Source organism: Sceloporus occidentalis, unplaced genomic scaffold, assembly GCF_023333645.1.
Source record: "Sceloporus occidentalis isolate IW3139 unplaced genomic scaffold, rSceOcc1.0.p SCAF_8, whole genome shotgun sequence".
NCBI lineage: Eukaryota > Metazoa > Chordata > Lepidosauria > Squamata > Phrynosomatidae > Sceloporus > Sceloporus occidentalis.
In genome coordinates, this window is record NW_028316988.1 from 11,469,697 (window position 1) to 11,491,044 (window position 21,348).

The window sequence follows — 21,348 nt, forward strand, 5'->3', positions numbered from 1 at the left end:
AGGATTGAGTGGATTCCCTGGTTGGGACTTCTAGAAGTTGTTGCATTTCCCAATGGTGGAGATGGTGGGAGCGGCCATCCAGCCCCATTTGGAGAGCCTTGTGTTTCACTGGACTGAAGCACCCATCACCCTTCACCACTGCGGTGGCAGATGGGAAATGCATCAGCTTCTAGAAGGCCACATCCTTCCCATTCCAGCCCTGATTAAAAACCTTTGGCCTGAACCAATGTGGCAACTCTTGTCTTAATCTAATGGTGGTTGGCTGTGAGGGCTGTGTAGGGCCTTCCTGGATAGGGGCAGTATATCCTCAACCCAAAGGAAGGAAGGGAACAGCCTTGGCACAATGCTTTTCTCATTCCCATAGTCCTTGGCCACTCTCCGTTCATGCTTTTGGGGTCCTGCGAAAGAGGAATCTTTCCTCCATACTCCGACTGCCCTTGCCCTCTCCCCCCAAAGGCCACCCCACACCGAAGGGGGCTGAAGGGTTAAGCCTTGCCGCCGCCGCAGCCTCCTTGGGAGCCTTGGGCAAGCGCGGGCAAGAATGCGGGCGGGCCGGGCCCAGGCGTGGCAGGTACAGGTGCAGGGCAGCCCGGGTGGGGCCGGGTGGGAATCCAGAGTGCCTGGAACGCACCCCTGCTTCCCTCCCCCTTGAACCCCAGGGGAAGCGCGATGGCGGTGGTGGCGATGGGGGGCCCTTGCCAGATGGCACTGATCCTCCGCGCCTCCAGGTCCCACAGGGCTCCTCTGAGGAACTGCCTGTGAAGGATCATCTCTCTCCCAGCCTCAGCCATAGAGGGCAAGTGGGGTGGCTGGGGGACATGGCTTCTGTGGGGGCTCTGGAGGGGTCCATGGGCCAGGCCTCTTGCGTCCCCACAGAGGCCTCTGTCTTTTCCTTGCAAAGTGGAGGGGCCAGTGGTTGCAGGTCCCTTTTGCCTTGTGTCCAGGGGAGCCCCTTCCAGACAACCTAGTGAGTTCTCTTGCACACAAACCTTGCTGAAAATAGCCATTCCCTTTTTTTATTATTGTTGTCCCAAAGTGCCAAGAGTCCTCCTTTCCACGTGAGGAGGAGAAAACCTGCCCGTACTCTTAATTTTGGTGCCATGCAGTTTCCACTTCTTAAACTGGGGCTGAAGGAGGTGCAGGGGAGAAGCAGGCCCTGCAAAATGGGGGGAGCTAGAGTGCCAGGGCAAGGAGGGCCCTTGAATTGCCCAGGTGAGGAGCCACGTCCGGAGGAGAAGGAAGGGCCATGGGAGGCATCGTCCTCGGAGGCCTCCTTCCCTGGCGGTTGGTTCCCACGCTCGGGCAAAGCTTGCCAGCTCACCCTTAGTCACTGCCAAAATCCCAGACGGGCTTTTTGCTGCCTCCTGAGAAACGGAACTTGGCTGCCACCCTCCTGAAGCAACCCTTGACAGAGCTCAGGAGTCACACCGGGCCTCGGTTCCCACGGCCGCGGCCTTTTCCCAAGACCCAGAGCCAGCGTGGGGGGCTGGAGGGTGGCAGGCTTCTCCAGCGCCTCTGGGTTTGAAATCCCCCACCTCCAACGGGGTTCAGCTGGACCTGACCAAGCCTCCCCTGCCCCTTTCTGTATGATGGGCAACCATCCAGGCACCCCCAAACTAACATGCCGGGCATTTGAGGGAACTGGGAGCGCCAACTGGTTTCCCAGCAACCTCCAGCTCTTTCTCACAGCTGCAAAAATCAGCCATCTAGCCCTGAGGGTGGCAAAGGGAATTCTGGAAATAATTTGGGCAATGCCTGATGTGACGTTTTGGGAGTCGGGACAGACAGGCGACAGGCTGCCACCTTTCTTTTCCTCGCTCCCTGTTTCTAGCGAAACTGGGATCCATTTTGCAGAAGAGAAGAGGAGAAATGGGCTGCCATCCATCATGTAGAAGGCAGCTTACCTTAACAGTGGAATATGGGTTACGTGGGCACATGTCTGGCGGAAGGCAATGCGCAGTCTCATTATCGTTCTTGTCTTTTGCACAATCCAGGCTAGGCAGCCCAGGCCTTGCTAGGTTTGCTTGAGCAGCTCAGGTCTAGTGGACCTTCTCACCTGCCAGTGGTCCATCAGCACTTAAGGCAGCCCACCTTCATCCTCCTTGGCAGACAGGAAACCTTGCCCTTCCCAGTAGGCTCAGGCAAAAGCAAACTGCTGCAGCCTCTCTTGGCTTGTGTGTTTTTCCTCATTTTGGCCACTTTGGGGTATTGCTTGGTTGCACAAGTCCCAGTTTCCACGTGTGAAATGTTAGAGGTCTGTGCCTCCCTTGCCCTGCCCACCAAAGCATGTGCCTGGCTCTGGGGCATGAACCCCTCATTTGCCTGGCCACCACCCACTAATTCGCAGCTCTTGGCCCTTCCCAAGCACCCCTCTTCCCTCCCTCTTTGTGGGGAAACACCCCGATGGGGTTGGGCCGGGCACGGAAGGGTCATGGGGCCGCCATGCGTGCCAGCTACCCTTCGGTCGTGCCCAACCCTCCTCAGAGGGCTCCTTTCTCATCGGAAAGGCCCAGCGGTGTGTCATCCCCATTACATGCCCTCGGAAGCGTTCCCAGGCATTGCTTGGCTCCCACCGGCTGTGTCTCCTGGGTGCACGGGTGCAAAGCGCCCGTAATCCAAGTGTGACGGGTTCGGCGCAGAGAGAGGGAGAGAGGGAAGGAGGTGGAGGGAGCCAGGTTCTCCCCATCTTCCTCGGCCTTCTCACGCCTCCCTCCCAAGGAAGGGCCCTGGCACCTTTGCTCAGGGAGGAAGGAATGCGCAGGAGGGGCGTTGCAACGGTGCATGCGTGTGCGTACCTCCCGTGCAAGGCTGGGCCTGAGTCAGCAGAGAGGCACATTGTCTGGGAAGGAAGGAAGGGGGTGCAAACACACACACCCCTGGCCCACCCCAGGAGGGTCTTTGGACTGCGGCCAGGAGCTGAGGCCCAGCTTGGGGTCCCTGTTTTGGGATGGGGCCCTCTCTGGCCCTTCATTTTACTCTGTGGCTGGTTGTGGGGGTGAGAAGTGGGGCGATGGGGGTGCAGAGGCGGGCTGTGAGCCAAACCTGCCCCCCACTTGGCCAGTCTCACCTCACTCGCAGGCCCAATGCCAGGCATCCTCAGGCGAACCAAAGTCTCTCTGGCTTAGCAACCAACCCTTTGGTAAGACACTGGTGTTGGATTTTAGCTCCTATCATTCCTGCCTTTTGGCCGCCATGGGTTGGGACACTGTGGGTTGCAGTCCGGCAACATCTGTAGGGTTGCACAGTCCTCGTGCTCAGGATATAAGGTGTGAGGCAAGGATTGGAGGAAGCCCAGGGTTCAAATCCTCACTCGGCCATGAAGGATGCTCTGGACTCTTTCTCTGGGCCTGGCCTACCTCACAGGGTTATTGGGAAGATAAAGGGGTTGGGAAGACGGTGACATTAACCTCAGCTTTCCAGAGGATTTTAGAGGGTGCATTTTAAAGGCTGATGCCCACTTTCCTTTCTTTCTCTTTCTGATTAGTTCTAATTTGGGATGTTTTTCTGGGGAATGTGGGACTGAGAATCTCTTTTAGAAACCCTCCAACTTCCCCAATGCAAAATTTGTACATTGGCACTTGCTTCCTTCTCACTTCACCTCTTTTGCACCCAAATACCGGAGTGCTTCTTGGGGTTCACTGGCAAGAGCCAGACAGTGTTGACTTGTGGGGCAGTTGAGTTGGTCGCTCTGCATGACCCAATGCAGAGGTCCACAGGGCCACAAGTGCCCAGCCTTGCCCTCTCGAGCCGCCGGGCAGTTCCTCTGCGGAGGCCCACGTGTGGCGGGTGCCACAGCCGCCTTGGCCCAGGAGACTCCGGCCGATCCCTGCTGGGTGGCCTTTGTCCTCGGAGCAGCCAAGCAATAAACCTCTTTACAAGGCCAAGCCTCCCGGGGGGAAGGAGGATGTGCACAAAGGCCGTGGGACTCCTGCCACCATCGCCAGCCTCCATGCAAAGGGTTCAGACTCACGTCGCGGGCACCCAGGGACTGGCCCCAGAGCATCTGTTAATCATGCGATATAAACATGGCTAATTATAAATAATGATTTTATGAGTAGGTCAGGATGAGGCCAGGCCAGAGGTTTGGTTGCCCAAGGCTGAAACCTCTGAGTGAATCATAGAATCGTAGAGTTGGAAGAGACCACAAGGGCCATCCAGTCCAACCCCATTCTGCCATGCAGGAAATCACAATCAAAGCATCCCCATTGACAGATGGCCATCCAGCCTCTGCTTGAAGACCTCCAAGGAAGGAGACTCCACTACACTTCGAGGGAGTTTGTTCCACTGTCAAACAGCCCTTACTGTCAGGAAGTTCCTCCTAATGTTGAGGTGGAATCTCTTTTCCTGCAGTTGCATCCATTGCTCCGGGTCCTAGTCTCTGGAGCAGCAGAAAACAAGCTGGCTCCCTGCTCAATATGACATCCCTTCAAATATTTAAACAGGGCTATCATATCACCTCTTAGCCTTCTCTTCTCCAGGCTAAACATCCCCAGCTCCCTGAGTTGTTCCTCATAGGGCAAGGTTTACAGACCTTTCACCATTTTAGTCGCTCTCCTTTGGACACATGGCTCCAGTTTCTCAATGTCCTTTTCTAATTGTGGTGCCCAGAACTGGACACAATATTCCAGATGGGGCCTGACCAAAGCTGAACCGAGTGGCACTATTACTTCCCTGGATCTAGACACTATACTTTTATTGATGCAGCCTAAAATTGTATTGGCCTTGTTAGCTGCCACATGACACTGTTGACTCATGTTCAACTTGTGGTCTACTTGGACTCCTAGATCCCTTTCACACGTAGTTTCATTCAGCCAGTTGTCCCCCATCATCCTATATCTGTGCATTTCATTTTTCCTCCCTAAGTGCAGTACCTTACATTTCTCCATGCTGAATTTCATTTTGTTAGCTTTGGCCCAGCTTTCTAGTCTATTCAGATCATTTTGAATCTTGATCCTGTCCTCTGGAGTATTAGCTATTCCTCCTAATTTGGTGTCATCTGCAAATTTGATAAGTATTCCCCCAATTTTGTCCTCCAAGTCATTGATAAAGATGTTGAATAGAACTGGCCCAAGGACAGAGCCCTGTGGGACCCCACTGGTCACTTCTCTCCAGGATGAAAAAGAGCCATTGTTGAGCATCCTTTGCGTTCGGTCGGTCAACCAATTACAAATCCATGTAACAGTTACGTTGTCTAGCCCATATTCCACTAGTTTGTTTTCAGGAATGTCATGGGAAACCTTGTCAAAGGCCTTACTGAAATCAAGATATACTACATCCACAGCATTCCCTTCATCTAACAAGCTGGTCAAAGGAAGAGATTACATTTGTCTGGCAAGACTTGTTTCTCTGAAACCCGTGTTGACTTTTTGTGATTATGGCATTGCCTTCTAGATGTTCACAGACTCTCTGTTTAATGATCTGCTCCAGAATCTTTCCTGGGATTGATGTCAGACTAACTGGACGATAATTGTTGGGATCCTCTTTCTTCCCCTTTTTGAAGATGGGGACAACGTTTGCCCTCCTCCATTTTGCTGGGACTTCTCCTGTTCTCCAGGAGTTTTCAAAGATTATTGCCAATGGCTCCGATATGACATTTGCCAGTTCTTTTAGTACCCTTGGATGCAGTTCATCTGGTCCCGGAGACTTAAATTCATTTAGATTAACAAGGTGTTCCCCTACTATCTCTTTACTTATTCTGTCCTCTGCTCCATTATCCTCAGGTTGAGCACCCTTTGCCTTTTCTGAGAAGACTGAGGCAAAGAAGGTCTTGAGTAACTCAGCCTTTTCTCTGTCTTCTGTTAGCATTTTGCCATCTTCTCCACGCAGTGGCCCTACCGTTTCCTTCTTCTTCCTTTTGCTGCGGACATATCCAAAAAAAAGTCCTTTTTGTTGTTCTTAACCTCTAGCAAGACTGAGTTCATTCTGTGCTTTGGCTTTTCTGACTTTACCCCTACACAGGCTTGCTATTTGTTTGAATTCCTCTTTGGTGATTTCCCCATTTTTCCATTTCTTATACATGTCCCTTTTTAATTTTAGCTCCATTGAAAGTTCCTTAGTCATCCATCTTGGTTTCTTGAGACTTCTCCCATTTTTCTTCCTCACTGGAACTGTTTGAAATTGTGCCTTCAGTATCTCCCTTTTTAGAAATTCCCATCCATCTTGAGCTCCCTTCTGTTTTAGTATTGTTGACCATGGGATCACACTCAGTATTTCTTTAAGTTTACTAAAATCGGCTTTCCTAAAGTCTAGAATGCGTGTCTGACTCTGCCTGGCTTCTCCTTTCCATTGTATAACAAACTGTAGGAGAACATGGTCACTTCCACCTAAGGATCCCACCACTTGCACCCCATTAACCAAATCATCCTTGTTGGTTAGGATCAGATCCAAAACAGCTGACCCCCTTGTTGCCTCTTCCACCTTTTGGACAATGAAGTTATCTCCAAGGCAAGTGAGGAATTTGCTAGAACTTGAGGAATTGGCTGAGTTTGCCTTCCAGCAAATATCAGGATAGTTGAAGGCCCCCATCACTACTACATCTCTCTTTTCTGACTGTGTGGTCATCTGTTCTTGTAGAATCATAGAATCATAGAATCGTAGAGTTGGAAGAGACCACAAGGGCCATCCAGTCCAACTCCATTCTGCCATGCAGGAAATCCAAATCAAAGCATCCCTGACAGATGGCCATCCAGCCTCCGTTTAAAGACCTCCAAGGAGGGAGACTCCACTACACTCCGAGGGAGTGTGTTCCACTGTCGAACAGCCCTTACTGTCAGGAAGTTCCTCCTAATGTTGAGGTGGAATCTCTTTTCCTGTAGCTTGCATCCATTGTTCCGGGTCCTGTTCTCTGGAGCAGAAGAAAACAAGCTTGTTCCCTCCTCAATATGACATCCCTTCAAATATTTAAACAGCACTATCACATCACCTCTTAACCTTCTTTTCTCCAGGCTAAACATCCCCAGCTCCCTAAGTCGTTCCTCATAGGACATGGTTTCCAGACCCTTCACCATTTTTGTCGCCCTCCTTTGGACACGCTCCAGTTTCTCAATGTCCTTTTTGAATTGTGGTGCCCAGAACTGGACACAATATTCTAGGTGGGGCCTGACCAAAGCAGAATACAGTGGCACTATTACTTCTCTTGATCTAGACACTATACTTTTATTGATGCAGCCTAAAATTGCATTGGCCTTTTTAGCTGCCACATCACACTGTTGACTCATGTTCAACTTGTGGTCTACTTGGACTCCTAGATCCCTTTCACACGTAGTTTCATTCAGCCAGGTGTCCCCCATCCCATATTTGTGCATTTTATTTTTCCGCCCTAAGTGCAATACCTTACATTTCTCCGTGTTGAATTTCATTTTGTTAGCTGTGGCCCAGCTTTCTAGTCTATTCAGGTCATTTTGAATCTTGGTCCTGTCCTCTGGGGTATTAGCTATTCCTCCTATTTTGGTGTCATCTGCAAATTTGATAAGTATGGTGAGTTCGAGCGAGAGGTGAAGAGCAACAACTCCCATCATCCCTGACATTCCTCACGGTGGGTTTTTCCCTTTCTCTGCTCAGGCTTGCAACTGCAACCGATACCTGAAGGTCTCCAAAGAGACGATGGCGCGCCTGATGAAAGCAAGAGGCCACTGGGCAGGCGAAGGGTCCGACGCGGATGGCAGCGTTGCCACTGAGGCTGCAACAGGTGAGAAGGGGCTTCCAGGCAGAAGCCGCAGGAACAGTGCTGAGGAAGGGTCCCTGGCTGTTCCAGTGATAAAAGCCTAGGGCCCCCTTTGGAGGCTCTCCTCTGCAAAAGGTAAAGTAAGCTTCTGGCCCTTGGGAGGGTTGCCAGGCCAGGCGCACAGGGCCATGCGGGGATTGGAACCATCTTCTCCAGAGTCTTCCGATTGCAAGGCTGGGAAAGATGGATTTTGGATGTTAACTGCATTTTGCTACATGGTCAACACAGCTATCCCTGAATATGTTTCCTCTCTTATCAAGTCTCAGAGAATTTTTAGAATCATAGAATTGTAGAGTTGGAAGAGACCGCAAGGGCCCTGATCCAGTCCAACCCCATTCTGCCATGCAGGAAATCTCAATCAAAGCATCCCCATTGACAGATGGCCATCCAGCCTTTGCTTAAAGATCTCCAAAGAAGGAGACTCCACTACACTCCGAGGAAGGAGTGTGTTCCACTATCGAACAGCCCTTACTCTCAGGACACTATACTTCTATTGATGCAGCCTAAAATTGCATTGGCCTTGTTAGCTGCCGCATCACACTGTTGACTCATGTTCAACTTATGGTCTACTTGGACTCCTAGATCCCTTTCAGACGTAGTTTCATTCAGCCAGGTGTCCCCCATAATTCTATATCTTTGCATTTCATTTTTCCTCCCTAAGTGCAGTAGCTTACATTTCTCTGTGTTGAATTTCATTTTGTTAGCTTTGGCCGAGTTTTCTAGTCATTTTGAATCTTGATCCTGTCCTCTGGAGTATTAGCTGCTACTCCTAGTTCGGTGTCATCCTAAAAAAAGAATCCCAGTTTTTTAAAATATAAACTTATCTGTTGGCTAACTGAGCCATTTTTTCAGCCCAACCAGCGTCAGGGTCTGCCTTTGGGTTCTGCCAGTTTTGGGGGTCTCTGCTCCCCTCCTCATTGCAAAGCTGCAAGGCCCCAGATGAAAACTCCTTTTAACCATGAATGCATGGAGAGCTGGGGAGGCCTTTTCCTTTCTTTCTTTCTTTCTTTCTTTCTTTCTTTCTTTCTCAGAAGGGGTGAATCCAACCAGGGAGAGAGGTGCCTAGATGATTTTCTCCTCCTTTTTGCAGCCCGAACGCTGCCTCCCTGGCCCCTCCATTGCTCCCCTCTCAGCTTGATTTTTCCTCCCTTCCCTTTGGAAGAAAGCTGTTTCTCCTTAGCCTCCCAGCCGCAGCCGCAGCAGCAGCCGACCCAGCTGGTCCGACAGGTTTCTCACAGAAAAGGGGCTGAGAAGAAGAAGGAGAAGAGGAAAAAAGAAGGAGGAGGAGAGAGAGGACGACGAGGGTGGAGAGTGTGAAAGGCCTGCATTACTCTGCCCTTTTTCCCCCAGAAAGAAAGAAAGAAAGAACAGAAAGGAAACAGCCGCTAAACAAGCCCCTTCTTTGGGGGCTCCCTGGAGCAATGGTGGCAGAAGCAAAGTGTGAACCCTTCAGAGGTTTTGCACGATGGGCCGCTGCGGTGATCTTTCACCAGGGATTTCGCTCCTTTCCACACTAGAGCCATGGCCAGATGGGCAGCTGCCCGCTGTCCACCCAGAGAGTTGACCCATGCCTTAGGCCTTAAAGGGGCCTCAAAGGGGCCTTGGTGCCATAGGCCCAGTGGGCCCGTCTGCTGGCCCTACTCTTGGACATGCGAAAGGGAGAGCCCCAGGCGGCAGTTGTTTTTGGGGTGGCAGGGGCAAGACCCTCCCCTCTTTTTCCATCCACAGCCATTCTTCCTGAGACCCCCAATCTCTTCTTCTTCTCCTTCTGGGAGATCAGGCCAGCCCTCTAACTTCACCAGGGACATTGTGCAAATCTCACCACGTCTCTCTGGTAACTGGACTTCTGGGAAGGGCTGCCATGTTCTCCTCTGGGGCTAGTGGGCCCCAAAATGGACCCTGTTCCTCCCACACATGAGGAGCCATTGAACCCCATGGTCTCACCTCAGGAGCGGCTCATGGGGGAGAACAAGCGTGGCTCCCATCTCATCTGAAAGGCTTCCGAACAATTTCCTCAGGAAAGGGGACCAGATCCATTCCTCTCATTCATTCGTCCTGAGATGGCGCTTGGCCGCCGGCTGGGGCCTGAGAATCCCTTTCGCCCCACACCAGGTCAAACGGTCACTTTGCAGAAGTGACCACCAGCGGCCAGATTCCCCTCATAATTTGCTGAGACTAATTTGGTTTGTTGGCATTTTCCCAGCAGAACATCTCAAGTTGCTGCTTGGTAAATATCTGTGCTTGAGTCCAGAGGATCCAAGAAGCTTTCGGGGGCATTTTTGCCACTTTTTACTGGAGTGAGGAATAAATAGTAATCCCATTCTCCCTCCAGTTTTTATCCTTCCAAAATCCCTCTGACATACATGACTCTGAGAAAGAGCGAGGCAACTGAATCAGCCAGGATTCGAACCTGGGCCTGCCTGAAGCCACTTTTGCTCAGGAATAAACAGCTGCTCCTCCTGGAATCTGCCCCTGACCTGTATTTTCCCTTGCCTAATCTTTCCCTATTATTATTATTATTATTATTATTATTATTACTACTACTACTACTACTATTACGAGGTACGGAAAAATAAGTGATCTTGCATGCTCTTAAAGGACTCACTTGAATAATTACTTGCTTGATTCTTTTTCCCCCTCAAGGCTCTGTGTGGGTCCCCCAACCCCAGGAATTTAGGAAGATTTCCCGCTCCTCTTTCTCCTTTTCTGGATCCAGAAAGATCTCCTCCTCCTGTTTTTTGGCCAGGAATCGCTAACAAGCCCCAGCAGATCTGCCGGCAGCCGAGTCGGTGAGGCTCCCACTTTGGTGGCCCCAAAGCAAGGCAGGGAAATGGGAGAAGGAAGGGTCCTGGGTCCGTCTCACAAAGGCACCTCCTGGGCCTCAGCCTCTTTCTCAGCCTGGGCAAGGGACCCTCTTTTGGGGAGAGCGTGACTTCCACAACCTCCCCTTCAGACATTCAGGGGTAGCTGTGCTGGCCATCCAGTGAGCAAGGCTTCTATTAGCCAGTCAACCAAAAGGCGCAAAGACGTCAATAGCCAACATCCCTCTTGCACTTTCTAAAAGCCTGGCATGTGGAACCACAGCCTTGAAGGGCCAGAAAGGGCCACAACGGCCACCTGGTGAAGCTAGGGTTGCCAGATCTCAGGGCCTGGCTCCTTTTTCCTGGGTCATCTCCTGTCCAGAAACAAGGGTGCAACTTTCCCAGTTTGAAGGGTTGAGCCCCAGCTAGCAAAGGAGCAGCTTGCTAGGATCTGAAAGTCTGAATGGATCTGTTGCTGCACCTTCTAGGAATGGCTTTACCTGCTGCGTACCTCCTTCCCTGCTATTCCTGCACCTGGATAATGTGGGGTGCAGATGTGGCCCCATTTTCCTTTGCATTGCATTTGAGGCTAGGTCTCTTCGTCACTCCTGAGTCTGACCACTTTTGCAAATCCTGCCCACAAGGTTCCCACGGAGGAGAGGGTATCTCTCCTTCTCTTGCACTCTCTGGCCTGAAGCAAAACCGCCCCAGTCCAAGGACCGGCCATCCCAGCATCCCCGTGAGCAGCCTCAGGGACAAAATGGCGGAGGGAGGGCAGCAGGGCCTCCTTGCAAGGCAACGCAGGAGCTGCCAGGATCCCGGGGGCTGCAAGCGAGGCTGTTTTTCTCAGGCTCGTAACTTTCCCTTATCAGGCACAATCTCTTGCCAAGGAGAAGGTTCTCAGGGACCTTTGTACTTCCAAGAATGCTCCCGGGGTGTGGATGTCAAAAGCGGGCAAAAGAGTTTTATGACCTCCCTCCTTCCTCCCTACTCCCACCTCCGAGCACAGTTCCTGCCAAGGAAGATGCTGGCGGTTCTGAGGACTTGAACTTGGGTTTCCGATGGACCAAGCTGCTGGTCCTCATGGACACAGAGAGGGGCTGCAATGCACATCTATAGGCAGCAAAGGCTCAGAAGATGGGGAAACTGGGTGGAGGTCTTCCTGGGTGGGTCAGTGGGGGACCTTCAGTGGGAATGCTGGTCATCTATGGGATACAGTTCTCTCTCGCCCGCCCCATAAATGGGCAAATCAGAATAAAGTATAAGACCTGAGCATCATCGGTGGCCAGAGTGGCCTTGCTTGGCCATTTATGCACAATTAGCAATGGGAACCTAAAAGAAAAGAGTCCTTTTCATTCATATCATGCAAAAAGAAAGTAATAATTGTAGATGATGCAAAGGCAGCATCACTAGTCCTGATGGGTCGCTAAAGGCCTGGATGCTCTCCGGTGATCCCAGCAAGAGCAGACCAGTCTTGGGTCCGAATGTAAGCAAATCCCATGGACTCAGTGGGTCTCCTCTAGTAATAACAAGGTCCTGTTTAAAAGAAGGCACACAGCACTCTGGCAGTGGAGCATCCATGCCTTCCGAAGTCTTAAACTGGCGAGTCTGGATGAAACCTCTACCATCCCACTCTTTTAAAATGTCCCAAATAACTTCTGAATCAGCTTTTTGGGCTCTGGTCCTTTAAAGAGTTGCAAAAAAGCTGCTTGGGTTGCTTTATGTCTTTCAGTGCTAAAACAGACTAGCATTATTCCTATTCCTGCCACAACAGGATTCTAGGGGCAACTTTAGCAAATGCTGAGAAGCGGTGCTGAGTTGCATGTTCCCTTATGAGCGTAAGTGTCTTTTAAAGCAGGTTTTTGGGTATACAAAAGGCAGAGGCCCTACGGAGCAAGAAAAGGGCATTATCCAAAAGGCAAAGGCCTTCTTATTATTCAGAGGGTCTTCAGGCAGTTGACCTCAATGGCTGGGGATGGAGGAGGAGGAGGAGGCGGTTGCCCAGATGGGTGCTCCAGGAGGAGCAGTCCGGATCACTTTCCGTGGGGTGTTTTTTGAAGATCATTTTAGGATACAAATGGCATTTTAAAATAAAAATAAAATATGAAAAAGTGGGAGCTTTTTAAGTTGGTGGGAAGAAAAGCCTGGCGGGTGGGATTCCTGTTGGGGGGGGGGGGGAACAAGTGCATTGACCCCCAAATAAGAGTTGTGCCCTTCCAGAAGGAAAAAAAATCCTTCAGTCTCCCAAATTCCTGGCATTTCAGAAATTTAAAACTTTCAAAACTGTAGAAAGAGAGATTTTTTTGTGGGTTTTTCAGGCTAGAAAGAGAGATTCAGCCTTCAAAGCAAAGGGCAGCAGGCAAAGGACACAGCAAAAAGGGTGTGGGTCTTTTTGGAAGGGGGACCATGTCCCGCCTCTGGCCCTTTGCAATGCTGGGAATTTGGGACCTAGAGGGAAAGCTCATGGTTGGGGGCCAGGGTCCCCCTTTGGAGGGGCAGGGCCTTTGTTTTGCCCATGAATCCAGGGGTCCCTCTCTGGGCGGCGCTGGCACTTCAAAGGACCCCAAAGGCAGAAAGGCTTCAAAGGAGGGTCTGGGCCACCCCCAGCCCCTTTTCAAAGGCCTGTCAAGCCAGGCCTCTTGCTGCTGCTGCCCCATTTGCAAGGGCCGCCTGGGGCCAGGGCCAGAAATGTGCCAGCCCCCCCAGCCCCCCCCCCACTCTTGCCAAAAGGTCACCTCCTCTTTGCAAAGAGGAGACAAAGGGGGTTTTCTTTGGAGAAGAGGAAGGGAGAGAGTTTGGGGAAATGGATGCAAAGGGGGGAAGGAGGAGGGGGAAGGAGGCTGACCCATGGCTGGGAAGGAAAGACCCTCCATTTGGGGAGGAAAAACTGGGAGGGAGGGAGGGAGGGGGCAGATGAGGTTAGCGGGGGACCCCAACTCACCCCCCAAAATTGGGAAGCATAACATCACCATCCTCATCCTCTTCTCACTCATCTTCATCCTCAGTATCAATTACTATTACTATTACTATTGCTATTACTACTTGGTATCTACTGGGTTTTGGTTCCAGGACCACCATGGATACTAAAACCCATCCATTTATTGTCCATTAAATGCAATGGTGCAGCAAAATGGTGTCCCTTATACAAAATTGCAAACGCAAGGTTTCCTTTTTGGAAGATGAATATTTCCAAGCCGTGGATGCTTGAATCCATGGATAAGAAATCAGTGGATACGGAGGGCTGACTGTACTATTGCTGCCCTGAATCCTCTCTCACTGTCTCCGCTGCAAAGCTTTGCCTATGCGTAGCTACTACATAGCAGAGGCACTTAGTATATTGCAAATATACTTTGCACATCCAAAGTCATTTCCGACGGGATTTTCTTGGCAAGATTTGTTCAGAGGAGGTTTGCCCCATGGCCTTCCTCTGAGGCTGAGAGAGTGGGACTTGCCCAGGGCCAACCAGTGGGTTTCCAGAGCCGAGCACAGATTCGAACCCTGGCCTCCATGGTCGTAGTCCAGCGCTCAAACCACTACACCATGTTGGCTCTAAAGAGCATTTGAAAGAGTGCAATGAGAATAAAAACAAGGCAGCCTCTGTTCAGAGACCCCCAGGAAGATCATTGGCCAAAATCTAGGTGCAAAGGCCTCCTTCCTGCCCTTGGGAGGCCGCAGGGGATGGTGCCACAACGCCTGGGCACCGTGAAGCCACTGTTGGGATGAGCTCAGGATCCCTCGTTTTCTTCCTCAGGTGGATCTGTGGATGATCCCAGCCCATGCCTGGATGAAGCCAGCCTCGAACTCGCCTCCCGGCTGCCCGCTTGCAGCCCCCCAGCCGGCCAGTGGCTGGAGGAGTCTGGCCTGGACCCGGAGTTGGCCCTGCTGCCCAGCGGACGTCCACTGCAGACCGAGGGCATCCCGGCCGGGGTTTTGTCCAAGGAGGACCTGACCTGCTTCTACTGCTGCAGTGACTGTGGAAAGGTCTTCTGGGAAGGGTCCCACTTTGGGCGGCTGGTCTCCCAGTTCAAGGAGGTGCTGGACGCCCCAGAAGGCGGCCGGAGTATCTACGGCCAGCAGGTCTGACCCGGGGGGGGGGGCAAGAGGGGCAGGAGGACCCCGGTGGGCGGCAGGGGGCTCTTGGCTAAGATTATTTTCACTCTGAAGTACCTGAACTTGGGAACTGTTTACAGAAAACATACATTATATAGTCTGCAAATATAAACTGAACCAGAGATTGAGTTTGGAATTTAAGTTACCAGGTAATTTGTTTGCCTGGAATGAGTCCCTTGGGTTACTTTTCTCCATAATTTAAAGAAAGCATCTCTTTTTAAACATAATGCTCTGAGTGCGAATCCCGTCCCTTGCATTTCTAGTTCCTTCTCCAAGTTAGGTTAGGAAGACATTCATTTGTAGAGGCAACGGGGCAGGCGTTTGCCACGTTTTCTTCCAGGATCATTCCTGCTGAACCCAAAGCGATAGCCAGCTTCTTGTAAATCTTGTTAAGGGGTTGACAACAACACATGAATTTTGTAAGCCCCCAACTGAAGGATAGGAATAAATTGCTCTGAAAGATTAACCTTCTGAGCTCTGGCTCTTGGATCTGGGAGCGCAAGTTCAGCAAAGCCGGTCCTAATATCCTTCCTACTCTTTGAAATACAGCCGATAGCAAACAGGCTGAAGTTGTGGAAAGGAAGACGCTGAAATCTGTCAACACCTCAGGATCATGGCATTTCAATACCATGCACATAAAACCCTTTCTCTCCCCTCCTTCCCTGGTTGGGGAGGAGCTGGGTACGAAACATGCCATTCTGCCCCTTGGAGAATGGGCTATTTTGTCCCTTGCCAAGACGGAGGTGCTGGTTTGGGCCTTGACGTTTAGGGGAGTCCCCAATTCTTTGACACTTTCTTCAGGGCCTATGGCAAGAGTCCAAAGCCGCTCAGGAGAAGCAGCCGGGGTCCCAGAGGGGTAGCTTTAGGGGGCACAATGGGGGCCCCAGTTCCGCCCTCCAGGAAACTCCCCTCCATTGCTCCCATGTCTAGCATTGCACACTCTTCCAAAATGCTCCCTTCCTCAGGTTGCACTGCTTGCACCTTTCCTAGGGATGCCCAAAGTGCATTTCTGAATTAATGCAATGCAGGGAAGGGGGAAAGCAGGGTCCTTGTGGGGTTTTGGGGAAGGAAGACCCCTGCGGCCCCCTGGGAATGGCATTGTGGCGGAGGGGCAGAAGCCGTGGTGGCATACTTCCCTGGTCCTCCTTGAGCCTCTTGCCCCAAGAGGGCTGCACTGGCCGTGCTTTGGGAGTCCGCTTCCTGCCGGTCTCTGGGGCTGGGGCTCCAAGGCAAGGCAGCCTGGGGGTCTTCCCTGGGTCTGGACCCCCAAAGGGCTGGCACCATGGAAGGAGAAGGCTCCCCAGGAGGGCACAGCTGCCAAAGTGGGTCTCAGGGAACCGAAAACACCGCCAGGGTTAATGGGCCTCTGGCCAGGGATTCGTAGGATCCTAGAAGGGACCCCGGGGGCTCCACAGTCCAAACCCTGCCCTGCAGGGACCCACAACTCAGGCACTCCCCAGGGATGGCCCTCCAGCCTCAGCCATTGCCTTCCTTGACCAGTGGCCATAATCGCTGGGGGCCTCTGGGACCTGGGAACATTTAGGAAAGCCAACGTTGGTCTAGGCTGAGGAAGTGGGGTGACTTGTGTCCTTCCAGATGCTGTTGGACTGCGGCTCCCAGAACCCTCACCTTTGACCCTGCTGGCTGCTTGGGCCGATGGGAGTTGCAGTCCAGCAATGTCTGGAGACATTGCTGTGAGGCCACCGGTCTGGAGCCCCTTTTCCTTCCCTTGGACTTTGCAGAGTCCAGGGCCGAAAGGGAAGGTGAGGAGCCCTTTGGGGATGAGGGCCTTGGCAGCGGCTCTGGGAAGCCATAAAGCCCCCAAGGGCTGGAAGGAGAGCCCTGGGCCTTTGATCCGACCCTCTGTTATCTCTCTGTTATCAGAAGGGCTTCTTCCATCTCCCATTCCACCATCAGAGGAGGCGACTGGGGTTACTGGGAGGCGCAGTTCCTGCTCATTTTTAACCCTTATTAAGGCCACAATGGGGGCCTTTTATGCTTTCTTTTTATGGCGCTGTCCCATTTCATATCCTGGGAAGCTGCGGCCACAAAGAGTGTCTCTGTGTGCATTGATCTATGTATATATGCGCGTGTGTTTTCTGCCCCATTGCCAAGGACCCCAGGACAGTTGCACAGACCCTCAAAACCCACCCAGAGCTTGGGGTGCAGAGTTTGGACCCTAGAAAAAAGCATCCACAGACAAAGTCACTCCCAGAATCCCCCTGATTCCACCCAGCATGGCTCAAAACCAAGAAGGGTCTCAAAATCCCCCCCCCCCATCCCCAAATTCTCTGTAAACGGGGATGCAGCACCCAAACCAGCACCTCCGTCTTGGCAAGGGACAAAATAAACAGTCCGGCCAGAGAGAGGAGAAGGAGAGGAGCAGCTGGGCAGCCATATTGAGACCGTGTGCTTGTTGCTGAAGGGGCGGAGCTTCTGTGAGTCACATCTGTGAGTCACAAGGGGGCGGAGCTAGCAGACTAGCTTTATATACCACCTTCCAGAGCCTTCCAGAACAGTCCGGCCAGAGAGAATTTTAATTTTCTTTAACTCAACAATTCTACTCAAGTAGCATCGGGTTAGAATCAGATATTGAAACAGAACCTTGCCTTTAAGTGTAAGATAGCAGCCAGGACATTCCTTTAAAGTAGTATTCCCAGTAGACTGACTGTTATCGTCATTACTAAAGACTTTGCAGTATGGAAAACGAGGGATCTGCTGCAGTCACCTGCAACTCTTGTGGGATGTTTCTCTTCTTGCCTACAGAAGTGGAGAACTTCACATGCACCAAGTGCAAGTTGGTAGCACTCTTGGAGGAAAAAGTGCAGCAGCTGGAGTCCAGAGTAGCTATACTTCAGCATATTAGGGAACAAGAGGATTTCCTGGACACAACAGAACTAATGATCTTGGATGAGTACCACGCAGAGGAAGATGCTAGGGTGGAAGAGGTCACTTGCCATACACAGGAGGCAGACAGCTGGAGGAATGTCACACAGAGAAGTAGGCCAAGAAGGGATTGTTCTGGGAGCTTGCAGCTAGAGAATCGATTCGAAGCTCTTTCCCTTATCAAGGAGGATGAAGAAGAGCCGCATGGACAGACTTCAGGGACAGAGCAAGGGAGCCCAAGAGTGCCACCCGAGGGAACAGTCGCTGCTAAGCCTCGGAGGAGGCGTGTGGTCGTAGTGGGGGACTCCTTGCTGAGGGGTACAGAAGCAGTGATTTGTAGGCCTGACAAGAGTCTCGAGAGGTGTGTTGTCTTCCAGGGGCAAAGATCCGTGATGTGACAGAGAGACTGACAAGACTGGTCAAGCCTACTGACCAATAGCCCTTCCTTTTGGTCCATGTGGGAACCAATGATACTACAAGACACAGCCTGCAGAACATCAAAAGGGATTACGAGGCGCTTGGTAGGAAGCTGAAAGGAATGGATGTACAGGTTGTCATCTCGTCTCTTCTGCCAGTTGAAGGGCATGGTCCAGGAAGGGAGAGGAAAATAGCGGATGTGAACAACTGGCTCCGCAGATGGTGCCGCCAAGAACAATTTGGATTCTTCGATCATGGGCTGCGGTTCCATGAGGAGGGACTTCTTGCAACGGACGGGTTGCATCTCACGCCAGTTGGAAGAAATGTTTTTGCCAACAGTCTCAAGAACTTGATCAGGAGGGCTTTAAACTGAGTTCCGTGGGGAAGGGAGACAATATTAAGGAAGGCGAAAGGGATGGAGAAAATAGTCAAACAGACATAGAGGAAACAAGAAAAAAAGTGCAAGGACCCAACAGTGGGAGGCAAAAAAACTTGCACAGGCAGCAAGTAAAAGGGACCCATGGTCTGCGATGTCTCTACACTAATGCACAGAGCATGGGAAATAAGCAGGATGAACTCGAACTCCTAGTACAACAAAGCAAATATGATATAATGGGCATCACTGAAACCTGGTGGGATGAGTCTCATGATTGGAATGTGGAAATAGAGGGGTATAACCTTATTAAGAGAAATAGGCCAAACAAGAAAGGAGGAGGAATAGCACTATATGTCAGAGATATTTAGACCAGTGAAGAGATCCAGGACATCAATCATGGAAGCCAGGTGGAGAGCATCCGGATAAGAATCAAAGGGCAGGGAAACAACAAGGATGTTACGGTGGGAGTCTACTACAGACCCCCAAGTCAGACGGAGGAATTGGATGATATCGTTCTAGAACAGATGACCACACACTCAGAAAGGAGAGATGTAGTAGTGATGGGCGACTTCAACTATCCTGATATTTGCTGGAAGTCAAACTCAGCCAAATCCTCAAGTTCTAGCAAATTCCTCACTTGCCTGGAAGACAATTTCATGGTCCAAAAGGTGGAAGAGGCAACAAGGGGGTCAGCTATTTTAGATCTGATCCTAACCAACAAGGATGACTTGGTTAATGGGGTGCAAGTGGTGGGATCCTTAGGTGGAAGTGACCACGTTCTCCTGGAGTTTGTAATACAGTGGAAAGGAGAAGCCAGGCAGAGTCAGACACACATCCTAGACTTTAGGAGAGCGGATTTCAGTAAACTTAGAGAAGTATTGAGGGCGATTCCATGGTCAGAAATACTAAAAGATAAAGGAGTTCAGGACGGATGGGACTTTCTCAAAAGGGAGATACTGAAGGCACAATTTCAAACAGTTCCAGTGAAAAAGAAAAATGGGAGGTGTCTCAAGAAACCAGGATGGATGACTAAGGAACTTTCAACTGAGCTGAGTTTGAAACGGAACATGTATAAGAAATGGAAAAAGGGGGAAATCACGAAAAAGGAATTCAAAGAAATAGCAGGCATTTGTAGGGTAAAGTCAGAAAAGCTAAAGTGCAGAATGAACTCAGGCTTGCTAGAGAGGTTAAGAACAACAAAAAGGGCTTTTATGGATATGTCCGCAGCAAAAGGAAGAAGGAGGAAACGGTAGGTTCACTGAATGGAGAAGATGGCAAAATGCTAACAGGAGATAGAGAAAAGGCAGAATTACTCAAGACCTTCTTTGCCTCCGTCTACTCAGAAAAGGAAAAGGGGTTCAACCTGAGGATAATGGAGCAGAGGACAGAATAGAGGAATTTCAGCACAGAATAAGTAAAGAGATAGTAGAGGAATACCTTGTTAATCTAAATGAATTTAAGTCTCCAGGACCAGATGAACTCCATCCAAGGGTATTAAAAGAACTGGCAAATGTCATATCGGAGCCATTGGCAATAATCTTTGAAAACTCCTGGAGAACAGGAGAAATCCCAGCAGAATGGAGGAGGGCAAACGTTGTCCCCATCTTCAAAAAGGGGAAGAAAGAGGATCCCAACAAATATCGTCCAGTTAGTCTGAGATCAATCCCAGGAAAGATTCTGGAGCAGATCATTAAACAGAGAGTCTGTGAACATCTAGAAGGCAATGCCATAATCACAAAAAGTCAACATGGGTTTCAGAGAAAGAAGTCATGCCAGACAAACCTGATCGCCTTCTTTGATAAAATGACCAGCTTGTTAGATGAAGGGAATGCTGTGGATGTAGTAGATCTTGATTTCAGTAAGGCCTTTGACAAGGTTTCCCATGGCATTCTCGCAAACAAGCTTGTAAAATGTGGGCTAGACAAGGCAACAGTGACATGGATTTGTCATTGGTTGACCGACCAAACGCAAAGGATGCTCAACAATGGCTCTTTTTCATCCTGGAGAGAAGTGACCAGTGGGGTGTCCAGTGGGGCTCTGTCCTGGGCCCAGGGCTATTCAACATCTTTATCAATGACTTGGATGACAGAATTGGGAGCATACTTATCAAATTTGCAGATGACACCAAATTAGGAGGAATAGCTAATACTCCAGAGGACAGGATCAAGATTCAAAATGACCTGAATAGACTAGAAAGCTGGGCCAAAGCTAACAAAATGAAATTCAACACGGAGAAATGTAAGGTACTGCACTTAAGGCAGAAAAATGAAATGCACAGATATAGGATTATGGGGGACACCTGGTTGAATGAAAGTACATGTGAAAGGGATCTTGGAGTCCAAGTAGACCACAAGTTGAACATGAGTCAACAGTGTGATGCAGCAGCTAACAAGGCCAATGTGATTTTAGGCTGCATCAATAGGAAGTATAGTGTCTAGATCAAGGGAAGTAATAGTGCCACTCTATTCTGCTCTGGTCAGGCCCCACCTGGAATAATATTGTGTCCAGTTCTGGACACCACAATTAGAAAAGGACATTGAGAAACTGGAGCCATGTGTCCAAAGGAGGGCAACTAAAATTGTGAAGGGTCTGGAAACCATGAAGCCCTATGAGGAACGACGAGACCTGGGGATGTTTAGCCTCGAGAAGAGAAGGTTAAGAGGTGATATGATAGCCCTGTTTACATATTTGAAGGGATGTCATATTGAGGAGGGAGCAAGCTTGTTTTCTGCTGCTCCAGAGACTAGGACCCAATGGAGCAATGGATGCAACTGCAGGAAGAGATTCCACCTGAACATTTGGAGGAACTTCCTGAGAGTAAGGGCTGTTTGATAGTGGAATGCACTCCCTCGGAGGGTGATAGAGTCTCCTTCCTTGGAGGTCTTTAAACAGAGGCTGGATGGCCATCTATTGGGGATGCTTTGATTGTGATTTCCTGCATGGCAGAATGGGGTTGGACTGGATGGCCCTAGTGGTCTCTTCCAACTCTACGATTCTATGATTCTATCCTCCTTTTGGGATGGCGATGAAAGGAT

At 50.5% G+C, this 21,348-nt stretch overlaps 1 protein-coding gene across 4 annotated transcripts in view; it reads left to right on the forward strand.

The window, feature by feature from the left end:
• The window catches only part of EXD3 (exonuclease 3'-5' domain containing 3), a 64,813-nt gene extending 49,713 nt beyond the window's left edge, over positions 1 to 15,100 (forward strand). For 3 of the 4 annotated variants that reach the window (XM_089534596.1, XM_089534593.1, XM_089534595.1), the window contains exons 20-21: positions 7,561 to 7,687; positions 14,276 to 15,100. In XM_089534596.1, the coding sequence (XP_089390722.1) occupies positions 7,561 to 7,687; positions 14,276 to 14,607 (459 nt within the window). In that variant the 3' untranslated portion in view covers positions 14,608 to 15,100. Of the gene's footprint in view, positions 1 to 7,560; positions 7,688 to 10,366; positions 10,513 to 14,275 lie in introns of all 4 variants that reach the window. The other variant, XM_089534597.1, reaches the window with a different exon arrangement.
• The last annotated feature ends 6,248 nt before the right edge of the window (positions 15,101 to 21,348 follow it).